The 12839-nt window shown below is 38.7% G+C and overlaps 1 protein-coding gene across 1 annotated transcript; it reads left to right on the top strand.

Moving 5' to 3' along the window:
* The first annotated feature begins 906 nt into the window (after positions 1–906).
* On the top strand, positions 907–12440 carry zgc:158828 (probable ATP-dependent RNA helicase DHX35). Its single transcript, XM_037773497.1, has 22 exons — positions 907–1061; positions 2193–2320; positions 2436–2528; positions 3122–3199; positions 3298–3402; positions 3494–3555; positions 5114–5183; positions 5313–5372; positions 5814–5926; positions 6014–6110; positions 6226–6384; positions 7415–7625; positions 7800–7924; positions 8211–8265; positions 8423–8613; positions 8721–8798; positions 8937–9066; positions 9226–9307; positions 9423–9494; positions 10546–10657; positions 10795–10860; positions 11884–12440. Exons 1-21 carry the CDS (start codon positions 1022–1024, stop codon positions 10831–10833), a joined length of 2100 nt encoding a protein of 699 aa, XP_037629425.1. The 5' UTR covers positions 907–1021; the 3' UTR covers positions 10834–10860; positions 11884–12440.
* Positions 12441–12839: the final 399 nt, after the last annotated feature.

The raw sequence follows: 12839 nt of genomic DNA, 5'->3' as shown, positions 1-12839 counted from the left end.
TTTTATTGAAGTGTAGAAGATATTTTAGTGTGCTTTTGTCAGATGATTAATTCAGTGATTGGTTAAGACTTGCATGGGCCTTCGCTTTGGAGTGCGAGCTGGTGTTACTAAGATGCAGATTTTAGGAGGAAAAATAGGAGCAGTTTACAGTATTGACAATAAACAGACTATTAACAAAATTGCACAAGTGGAAAATATATAAAATAAAATAAAATAAAATAAAATAAAGTAACATAAAAATGCCAGGAATAAATAAGTAATAATAACGTAAGTAAAGACATTAAAACATATTGACATCATTCTTTTTTTCTTTTTTCTGTCGGTGATAACTTAGGTAAATAATACATATAAAGGTCATGAAGGGATAAATAAAAACAAATACATATAAAATAAATTAAAATAAAATAAAGTAACATAAAACATGCCAAGAATAAATAAATAATAGCAACTTAAGTAAAGACATTAAAACATATTGACATCATTCTTTTTTTTTTTTTTCGGTGATAACTTAGGTAAATAATACATATAAAGGTCATGAAGGGATAAATAAAAACTAATAAAATAAAATAAAATAAAATTAAATTAAATTAAATTAAATAAAATTAAATAAAAAATAAATAAAATTAAAATAAAGTAACATAAAACATGCCAGGAATAAATAAATAATAGTAACTTAAGTAAAGACATTAAAACATATTGACATCATTCTTTTTTTCTTTTTTTTGTCGGTGATAACTTAGGTAAATAATACATATAAAGGTCATGAAGGGATAAATAAAAACAAATAAAATAAAATAAAATAAAATAAAATAAAATAAAATAAAATTAAAATAAAGTAACATAAAACATGCCAGGAATAAATAAATAACAGTAACTTAAGTAAAGATATTAAAACATATTGACATCATTCATAAAATCGTCGTCATGACGTCGTCCACGCGGAAGAAGAAAAGTGTGACGACGTAAAGCCATATTTAAAAAAAAAAAAAAGAAAAGTAAAAAAAGTGACGTAAAACCAAAGATGGCGGCTCCCCTCTCCACGATGAAATTTTGGAAGCCGGGTAAGTCCTGAAAACACAATAAATACTGCATTTAATAGAATTGTTTCGGGTTCATATGTATTAACGTTCATCTGGTAAGAAAGTTAAGTCAGTCTCGGTTTGACTTCAGCCTCGCTCAGAGCACCTGCGTGACGTCTGTTGCCCCGGTAACGTTTACCGCGTTAACGTTAAGCTCTGCGGAATCAAAGTAGTTACCCTGCCAACATGAAACACACCAACGGCTGTGAAGCAGAACGTAGCACAGCTGCGTGAAGACATGCGGTCTAACCTGCACCAGTGAAGCGCCTTCATCGCCTATAGCTGCTTCAGTTTAAAGACAGGGGCATTGCAGACCAGACATTTTGACTGAAATACAACATTATACAGAATTCAAATGATGTGGCTTACAGTAATATTGTTATGGATACCAGCAGATAAGGTTGCAAAGAAGGCTACTAAAAAATAACGACATTGATTTGAGAGGTAGCTTCAGCAAAACAGAAATAAAGAGCATTATTCAACAGAGACTGAGGGAAAAGTGGCAGAAGCAATGGGAGGAAGAGAGGAAAGGATGATGGTTTACAGAGTTCAAAGGTAAGTGGGTGAAATGAGGTGAAGGTACAGGAGAGATGAGACAATGATATCAAGACTTAGACACACTGGACATTATTTAAAATAGGTAAACATGACACAGGTAGATGTAATTATTGTGGACAAGAGGAAACAGATGGAGCATGTAATGTTGCATTGTGAGAGATTTATGAGGAAGAAAGAAGGCATTTGAGTCAAAGAGATTAAAGTACACTTTGATTTAATAGATATTCTACAAAAGAACTCACTAAATGAGTGTTATAGAACATTATTTCAGTATCTTAGACAAATTAATATGATTGGGAAAATATGAGGTTGTTTGTTTTCTTTTTTCTTTTATTTATTTTTTTGGGATATAGTAATTATTAGCCAGAATGATCCACACTCCATACCAGTTAGTGGAGGTAATGCACCAAATCGTTGTTTGCCAACCGCCAATAAACCTTAAAGAAGAAGATGAAGAAGAAGGGGCATTGCACTATATAAAGCATGGCTGCCTCAGCCTGCTTCCATCTAAATAAAACATTTCATCTTTACCTCCACCATCTGTTTCTGCTCCAGGCTCCGAGGCTCCGGGGATCTCAGAGGAGCGGGAGCTCAACACGGAGACCACCGGCTCCCCCATCATCTTCAACCCGCACACAGCCCTCTCCATAGAGAAGCAGCGGCAGAAACTCCCCGTGTTCAAGGTTTTCACATGGCTTCTTGAAACATGCATATGGATAATAACATTTAGTGTCAGGAGTTGGTGGAGTGTTGGGTTGAAATGTGAACTTTTGTTGTTGTTGATTGTGTCCTATTCAGCACAGAAACAACATCTTATACTTGGTGGAGAGCTTCCAGACTGTCATTATAGTTGGTGAGACAGGATGTGGGAAGACAACGCAGTTACCTCAGGTTAGTATCATTTAATCCATGCAACATTTTTTTTTTATTATTATTTTATTTAAAAGGGACCATGTATATTTTAAAACATAAATGTCCTCATTTGATGCACCCTACCAGATTATAGATTTAAACTAATTCACATCTGTAAGTCCCTTGGCAGGTCAAGACAAAGAAACATACTACAGTCATACAAGAAAGAACATACAAAACGCACGATACACAGCTACACACAATAGCACATCACAAAGTATGAGACCATGGAGTTGGAATAAAGATCAGAGAGTACAGAGCTGAGAAGCTTTCAATTTTGGTTATACTTTAAAATAAAAACGGTGTAAAATGAGTGAGAACTGGTGTCCAGCATTTATTTGCCTACTCCGAAAAGGGTTAAAATATCCTCAAAGTCACAATGAATCTAACATTGCCGCAGTGGACTGATACCTTTCATGTGGTTTATCACCCACACTGGTTTTACATGACCTTGTCTTGATGCTTAGTAGCCTTTTTTTTTAGCAGGGATGGACCACATCAGATAATTTATGCAAAGTCTGCAACATCAGTGATTCTGTCTCATTCTTCTCTTTTCATGTGACTCCTTTCAGTACCTGCTGGAGGCTGGCTGGGCCACGGAGGGGAAGGTGATTGGAGTGACACAGCCTCGGCGTGTGGCTGCTATCTCTGTAAGACCTCTACCGATGTCCTTCGTCATTTCACTGAAAGAAATTTAGCCCACACTGAAGGACACGTGCCTATTTTCCCTCCTCTTTCCTGCTGATAGGTAGCTAACCGTGTAGCAGAGGAGCGGGGGGCCCTGGTGGGACACGAAGTGGGCTACACCATCCGATTTGATGACTGCTCTGATCCCCACGCCACGAGGATTAAGGTATTCCCCGCCAGATTTTCTGAAGTCTTCATCACAAGCTGTCCGGTGTTTGGTTTTCCTTTCAGTGCTTAAGTGTGCCTGTGTGCTTCAGTTTCTTACAGACGGCATGCTGGTGCGGGAGATGATGGCTGATCCCCTTTTGAAAAAATACAGGTACGTGATTGTAATTAAGGTATTATGTGTGTGTAAGCAGTGTCCCAGTAAGCTGTGATCCAGCACAAACAATACCAAGACCCTAAAACTGAAGCAGATAAATGGATTTACAGGGTAACCTATTTTCCCATTTTTTGTGTCTAAGTGACTAATGGGGACAACGCTTTCGGAAATTGGTCCAGTATTGAGGGAGAGCGCTGTAACCAGCAGCCTCAAAACGAGCTTTGATGGCAAGTGAGCAGTGTCAATGTAACGTTACATCCACTAAAAGTGCTTGTTTTTGCCACTGACGGGCTCAGATTGTTATCGTAAGTGTCTGACAACATTATGGAAAGGACCCTACAGAGAAATGAAACATCTTTCTTACCTTTCGCTTGATCCGGTCTGTTTGTTATTGTGTGTCTCACTTTGAGAAGCCTCGCTATTAAATCTTGCCACGCATCTACATTGTCTAAATCGTTTAAATATGCAGCCATGACACTGAAAATATTTTGCCCAACACTAAGCTACACTTTCTGTACGTCAACACAACAAACTCTGACAACACCGGTGTCCCGTGGCACTACTCTCTCCTCTCTCACTCAGGTTTCCACCGTTGTCTTCCGGCAGTCACATGACACAATAACAAATAGGAAGCGAGATTAAGAAAATTGTTTTATTTCTCTTTAGGGTTTTTTCCATAATGCAGTCAGACACTTATAATAACAATCTGAGCCTGTCAGTGGCAAAAACAGGAACTTTTAGTGGATGTAAATGATGGTGCCAGGTTGCCCCAAATGAATACATTACAGCTCGTTTCGCAGCTGGCGGCTGCAGCGTACTCCCTCAATACTGGACCAATTTCAAAAATTGTTGTCCCTTTTAGGTTCAGGTAGAAAAATACCTAAGTTCTCTTTTAGGGAGAAGTCTTATTTTGAAATCTGGATATCCGTATACTCGGCTCAAGTAAATACGGACAGCCATCGAATTCAAAGACCACATCCATATTGAAATCATCTAAATAATCAGCCATGACATTTAAGATATTTTAGATAACACTAAGCTACGCTTTCTGTACTCCAACACAAAAAACTCTGCCCGGCTGGCATTCGCGTTTCCACCATGGATGTTTTCCACTATTCCACCGTTGTCTTCCGGCAACACGTCACCTCACCAGATTTCAGAATGAGACTTTGAGCGAGACTCTTCCCATAATGTCAGACACAAATCAGAGCCTGTCATGGCAAAAACAAGCACTTTTAGTGGACGTAAATGACGGTGCCAGCTTGCCCCGATAGCACCATGTTGCAGCTCGTGAACAGCTGCCATCTACAGTGTTCTACCTCAATACTGGACCAGTTTCAGAAATTGTTGTCCCCATTAGTCAGTTAGACACAAAAAACATGGGAAAATAGGGTCCAGGGTGAAAAATACAGAAGTTACCCTTTAAGCTTTTCCTGCCTAAAGGAATGTCTTCTGTGAAAAACACCAATTGTTATTGGAAATGTAAACATGTTTTTGTTATAACAACTGGTTTGGATTCACTCTATGCATGTTTTTTTTTTGCTGTTATCCTCAGTGTGTTGATGCTGGATGAAGCACATGAGAGAACCCTGTATACAGACATAGCCATTGGTCTACTAAAGAAGGTAATTCCAGCCGATTCTGTCAGTGGAACAATTTATCCTTTACTAGCATGAAAATAATACTTGAAAGTTGTGACTTCTGACTCTGCTCCTCTGTTCCTTCTGTTTTGTGTGCTCCTGATTCTTCTGTAGATTCAGAAAAAGCGGCGAGACCTTCGGCTGATTGTGGCCTCTGCCACTCTGGATGCCAAGGTGACTGCATCATTAAGATGGACAGATATGCTTGATTAGCGAGAACAGAGAGGAAACAAAGGCAGAGAGGGGAAAAGTTGATGCCGGGTCAGATCACATTGTACTGACATCTGCGCTACACTGATGAAAGAAAAGACACAATCAGGCCACGGCTGCGCTCAGCATTAAACAAGTCAGCTGAAATGCTCTATCAGACATCTACTGAATTTTCTGTTTTAAAAATAATTTTATCCACACATGCAAATTAGTTATACTGCAGCAGTAAGTTGCATACGTTTTAAAGATGCCAGATGGAGGCTTTGCTTTGTTGCTGCAAAGGAAAATACCAGCTGATAAAAAGAATATTAACTTCCACTTTAAATATAATCATGTTTTTTGTATTATAACTGGCAAATATCCCTTTTCATGATTAATATACTGTAATATCACCTTCATGTGAAGAAATTCCATGACTTCTTCAACCTGAACGAGTCCGGCGATCCCAACAAGGACACGTGTGGAATTCTGACGGTAGAGGGACGCACCTTTCCAGTGGACGTCTTCTACACCGTCAGGTAGTCAACACACATAATCCAGACTGAGATGAACGGACTGAAATGGTGCATCATTTAACTACTGAAGTGTCTTTTGTTTGTTTTCAGTCCTGTGCCAGACTACGTGAAGGCCACAGTGGAGACGGTGCTGAAGATCCATGAGACAGAGGATGACGGAGATGTCCTGGCTTTTCTCACTGGGCAGGTTAGTGGCTATATCTGTAATACTACTCAACCTTTATTACTATATTCTAGTGTGGCCTGTATTTCTTCTCTGTCTTTGTTCTCTTTTTATGTTCTTCTTGTATTTTCTCCCTCAGGAAGAGGTGGAGAAGGTGGTGTCCCTTCTGCAGGAACAGGCCAGGACTCTGTCCCGATACGGCATGAAGAAACACCTGAAAATCTTACCCATGTACTCCGGTCTACCTTACGCTGAGCAGATGAAGGTCTTTGAGAGGATGCCCTCCTCTGTTCGCAAGGTAAACGTGCTGCATTTGTTTTCATTAGGGCGGTCCTCGACCAAAGAGTAGTTAGTCGACTAACACTCATATGATTTTGACGACTAATCGATTAGTTGATTCAGTTGACAGATCTGTGAAACTGAGTTCCTCCACAAAGAATCTCACGAAAACACCACTTTAAATCTTGTGTTTACCGGAGATGTGTTCATAAGTGTCTTAGCAATATGTCATTCAGCATGAAAAAAGCATTAAAAAATGTTTAATCGGCTAAAGACATCTTAGTTGACTTGATTAGTCTTACAAGTCTTAATTTGCATTTTGACTATTTGATATCCAAGCAATACCAAAAAGCATACTGAAATCAGACTGAATTGCAATTTCTTTTCACTTCTTTCATTACACTTGAATTGTTGATATGTAGGCGGCGATTCAAAGGTCTGGAACCGGCTAACCTAAAAAATACTAAATAAATAAATCTCTTAACATTGATTTTAGTGGATTTATTTTAATTAATGGAACAAGAAAAGTAGTTGTCATGGATATCCATTTATCACAGCCTATATTTGTTGCACCTCTCAACAAAACCTTTTTTTTTTTTTACATAAATATTTTGGGCTGTATATAAAATGGCAGAGATGCTAATTAATAGCACACAAAATTATGTAAAATCGTGACTTCCAGATATGGTCTCTGTTGCAGGTACATCAACCATATGTGAAGTGAAGACATCATTCTGATAAAAAATTTGCGATTAATTTGCGATTAATTGCGATTAAATATTCTAATCAGCCCTAATTTAAAGGTGTCTTAAATTTAGTTTTGACTAGTACAATAAAAGTTGTAGATATCTGGAAATACAATTACTACTAGTAAGAATATTATTGTGGATATCTTTACATATCTCTAAAATGTAATTACAGATAGGAGTGTGGTTCGATTAAGTGTTAAAACGGCTTTCGATAACAGGTGTCGACATAAGAGACAATAGCTGTTAAATTAGTGTAATTAACAAATCATTTGACTTCTGATTGTCTTGTGATTCTTCCAGGTTGTGGTGGCCACTAACGTAGCTGAGACCTCCATCACTATAAATGGAGTTGTATTTGTCATCGACTGTGCATTTGTGAAGCTGCGAGCGTACAACCCTCGCACTGCCATCGAATCGCTGGTGGTTACTCCCATCTCCAAGGCCTCAGCCAGCCAGAGGGCTGGGAGAGCCGGACGTAACCGACCTGGGAAGTGCTTTAGACTGTACACAGGTATGTGTGAGTTTGTAGGAATAGAACAATGATATGTGTCGTAGAGGAATTGTGCATTGTTAACATTTGTGGCAAAGTGTTGTAGTTTTATCGTCCTCCCTCCACCCTCTCTCTGCCTGTTTCTCTGTCACTTTCCCTCCCTGTGTTTCTTATTGCTTCTGTTCCTTTCATCAGAGGAGGACTTTGAGAAACTGCCTGCTTCTACTGTGCCAGAGATGCAGCGCAGCAATTTGGCCCCTGTCATCCTGCAGCTCAAAGCGTTAGGCATCGACAACGTGCTGCGGTTCAGCTTCCTTTCTGTGAGTGGCTTCTTTGCATCCACGGGGGTGGCTGTGATGTGTTCACCCACTGTGAAAGGAATTGTACTTTACATTTTAATTAGCGAGAATGGCTCCTGGCCTCTGGGGGAAAATGCACAGAAACCATAAAATTAATGCAGTCGTCGTGTGTTTGTGCCTTAAAAGATGTAACGACGAGACTTCCCAAGTGCACCAGATTCTCATTTAATTCTGTCTATCAGAGGAAATATTGCAATTGTTGGACTTAACATGCATTTCTAAAAAACATTTTGAATATATTTTGCAGCCTCCTCCAGCTCAGACCATGGTTCAGGCTCTGGAGCTGCTCTACGCTCTGGGAGGTAAGAAACAAAGCTGTCAGCAGGGCAGTATAGTAAAAAGTGAAACTGTCCTTCAACAACAACACTAGTGTTAAAAAAATATCTTTGTCGGCAAGCATCTACAAGCTGAAGTGTCCTTGCACATGATGCAGAATCTTAACCAGCTGTCTTTTGGCAGGTCTGGACCATTACGGACGTTTGACTGATCCCATGGGCGTGCGGATGGCAGAGTTTCCTCTCAGCCCCATGTTTGCCAAGATGCTCCTCGAGTCAGGAAACTTCGGCTGCTCCAAAGAGATTGTCACCATTGCGGCAATGATGCAGATTCAGAATATATTTGTTGTGCCGCCCAATCAGAAGAAAGCTGCCGTAAGTGAAAACCGGCTTTCAAAAAGGAGCATGTTGTATATTTGGCAGAAATGCTTCGTCAGCGTAACAATTATCCCGTTTTTTTTTTTTGCTATCTCACCCTGCAGGCCCGAGAGCACAGGAAATTTGCAGTTGCGGAGGGAGACCACCTCACCATGCTGAATGTGTATGAAGCATTCATTAAGGTATGGCATGTGTACGAATATATGTGCAGCGTATAGCTCAGTCGGTGACGGTGATTACAACACTTTAGGCTTGCGAATTCAGCAAAAAGTAAGGGGGAAAAGTTGACTCGGATCAAAACCTTTTCCTCTTTCCTGCAGCACCAGAAGAGCTCCCAGTGGTGTCAGGAACACTTCCTCAATTATAAAGGTCTGCTCCGGGCTGTGACAGTACGAGAGCAGCTCCGGCGTCTCATGAACAAGTTTAAGGTGCCGCGGACTTCAAGTGAAGGTTTGTATGTGTCATGTTTATTTCATGTAACGTGGGATATAGATCGTTTATTAATCATATAAATGTGTGCTACTTTGAATGCACCCTTTGCATCACTGTCATAACTGATGTAAAAAAGGGTAATTTGACACATTCATTGCTTCTTTCTTTTGCACACAGGTGACCCTGATGTGATCTTGAAGTGCATTGTATATGGGTTTTTCGCTAATGCAGCCCGCATTCACCATTCTGGTTCCTACCGGTGAGAGTGCCTTCCTGCTGTTTATCACTCTTCTGTTAGATGTCATGTCATTATTTCAGTTTTCGTCCTCTTTTAAATCACATGACTCACTCTTGTATTCGTTCTCTTCTGCCAGGACTTTACGAGACGATCGTGAACTTCACATCCATCCCAACTCTGTGCTGTTTGGAGAGAAACCTCCAAAATGGTCAGTGCTTTTTCTTCTGCAGCAGTGTTACTAATGTGCTGTCTTCTTTTGCTCCCTTGTTCTTGTAAGTGTATGCTGTGCAGATAATTTGCATACGTTTGAGACTATCATTTATGCACTCTGACTTAACCCTTTAATGTTCTGTATTACTGTTTTGTAGCGCACAATTTGAGTCAATATATGTTATTTAAAATTGTGTTGGACTTAACTCAACCTGATTGAACCATCTCTACCACTCAGTTTAGGTATGTTATGCTACTATACATACACATATTATAGTCTCAGAGGTCTTAATGAACAGAAGTATGTAACTTGTTACTTAAATAAAAAGTCTAATAAGGGAAAAATAATTTTCAAAAAATATGCTCTACCAAACGGTTCAGTTGTCCTTTTATGGTGAAGCTAGTAAAGCTAATGTAAAGCAAAAAATGTATTCAATTAATTTATTTAATTTAATATGGATGATTTTTTTACTGTCTAAAAACATGCTCTACCAAACGCTTGAATTGTCGTGTCCTACAGGTAAAATAGTGATTTTAAGATAATAAATTGACAATTTTTATGAAATAAAAAACTTATTAACATTCACTGTTGTCAATATTATTTGTTAAATTAATACAATATATTTGATTTTATTCCATTATATATTTGATGAAAAAAATATATCTGTCTGATTTTTGCCGTTTCTGAGTTGTTTTCAAAGTAGCCTACTGTAAATATGGAAAATAGCTAGAATAAATACATGGGAATAATACTAGTACTTGTAATACTACTAATTTCATGGTAACACATTGACATATGATGGAAATACTAACCTATTACTAGCATAATAACAGTACATGGTTTGTATTTTTCTTTTACTGTGAAGCGTCTCAACCGTTTGGTAGAGAAAAAAAACTATGTTTTGATTGATTGTTGTTGTAATTTCCCCAAGGAAATACAAAATGCGAAGAGAAAATGATGCCATTGCTTTTTTCTTAATAAAGACATTTAAAGGTTAAAAGTGTTTCCAAAGCTACACTTAAAGTATCTTACATTGCCTCCTTTCCAGGGTTGTTTTCAATGAGGTGGTGCAGACGGCAAAATACTACATGCGAGATGTGACTGCCGTTGAGTCGACCTGGTTGGTCGAGTTGGCCCCGCACTTTTACAAGCAGGCTAAGGTAGGTCAAAGAAAGATACTGCAGCTTGTTCTTATTTGTGAATGTAACTGTCGTGAATGCTCTGAAAAGGTCAGTTCACTGTGGCTGCATCCCCAGATATATTGTTGTAACGGTTTCCTGTCCCTTTTCTCTTCCAGCACGGTTCACTGGCTAGCAAGAGGTCCCGGGTCCTCTGAATCTTACCATCCTTTCATCATGTTAAGGCAGGAAGACTCATTAAACTAAAAGGAGAAACAACCTCTCAAATTGCCACTGTGCCCCTCTCCATTTCATTGTATATAAAGATGTAATATATATTTATTGTCCATGTCCACCTGCACAACCCCTCCACACTTAATGTGGCCATGCTAGAATGAGATTAAATGGACACATTTTTAGCGTTGACATTAACACACGTGACTTCATTTGAAAGCATCTGTCTCGCCTTTCGGCAGTGATGTAGTTTATATGTGATCAAGAGAGTAAATGGTGATGAATGTGAGATGAGACCAGGCTGTGTCCATTCATGTATGGTCACGTAGTTCACCTCATCCATACCTGTACATAGTCAGAGCAGGCTCAGGTCCAGGGAATGGCTCGCGTGCCACAGGCCCGTCCACACCTGGTTCTTGGCTTCATTATTTTTTTAATTGCTGTATTTTCCTGCTGCATGATAAATAATGGAAGACAATGGTTTGTGAGGAGGATTCCCTTTGAGAGACTTAGTTTTTCGGGTTAATTTGCTTCCCCCCGCGTAGCCTGGGTGCCTTTATGTTTTTAACTGGTTCACTTTATCTCCAATTTATTTTTGATTTCTTAACTTTCTGCACCTTCATACAGAATGTAGTGATATATATTTTCAGGAATTTGCTGCAGAAGGAAACAGATTTCTTTATCTTATAATGATACTGTGAAAAAAAGACTGCTTTACTTTTTTGATCCTCATTTTCCATACATAGTGGCCTTGTCACCACTGTGCCAATTTCTTTCTTTGTCAGACTATTTCACATTTCATATATTCAGATGGAATGTGTAAATACACCCATTTTAAATGAAAAGCTGTGAAATCAAAACTAGAAATGAAGTGCCATTTGTTCCTGTGATGATATAAAATACATTAAGACCAGACATGCATCCAGAGCCTCAAAGAAACAGTAGCATTTATCCGATTTCAACTATCTCTTTGGCCATCATAATTGCCTTTCCTCTTACGGTTTCTTACACCTTATTGTACTTTTTGTCCCCAGTTTGTTACCATCAACATCATCTACCAGGTGTTCAGAAAAATGGCAGATTATTTGTGATTTCCATTCCAGCATTGACTGTACTTTCGTTTTTTATTTGAACTTTATGATTTTCTTCAGAGGTATTTGGAAGCACCAGTGAGCAGTATATTAAAGGTTTGTCATTTGCTTTCAAACCAGCAAGGTCACTGTCACCAAATTCTCACTTCTGCCTGCATGGTTTTTTTGTAGATCTTGAGGTTACTACTGTAGGTAGATTCAGTGAAACTGTAACCAAACCACAGAACAACACGCCATACCGTAGATAAGTACACCAAATCAAATTAGATGGATATACAAATGAAGTACCTTTGCATGTTAAATGGTACTCTGATGTAGACTATACACTTAAGATCACCTTGTAGGACTTATTGCAAATGATGATGGTTTGTGCTGATACTGAATATGTATGCAGCCAAAGCAGTAATCTGTAGACCTTTGTAATTGCTCACCTCTGAGATAAAAACTGTCACCTGTCATTTCTTCCTCACATCCTCAAATAAAGCCTTATTGTCATGCACCGAGTGTTAGCTTTTGTTATATTTATTTTTACACTGAACTGCTGTTAAGTGTACTTTTTATGCAGTGTACTACTTTGCCAGCAGGTGTCACTGTTGTACCACAAACTGCACCTACATGGAGTGATTCAGAAGATCATCAGTATTTATCAGCCATTTATGAGTGTCTAAGTATTAGTTCCCCTTCTGATAAGTGTGTAACTTCAAAATGGTTGATTTGCTTTAGGTTTATGAGCCATTAATCCATTTAGTATAGTGAACATATGGACCTAACTGCAGCGCAACAAATATTTAGGAATATTTTTTGAACAGATGCCCGCAGGGTTAGCCACCGAAAGTTATACAAGAGTATTTATGATGTGTTCTTGTCAGGTTCAAGGTTGATGTGCTGTTGCAGCTCAG

Source organism: Sebastes umbrosus, chromosome 6 (assembly GCF_015220745.1).
Source record: "Sebastes umbrosus isolate fSebUmb1 chromosome 6, fSebUmb1.pri, whole genome shotgun sequence".
NCBI lineage: Eukaryota > Metazoa > Chordata > Actinopteri > Perciformes > Sebastidae > Sebastes > Sebastes umbrosus.
The sequence above is the reverse complement of the archived record's forward strand: the minus strand, read 5'-3'. Positions and strand labels throughout refer to the sequence as shown.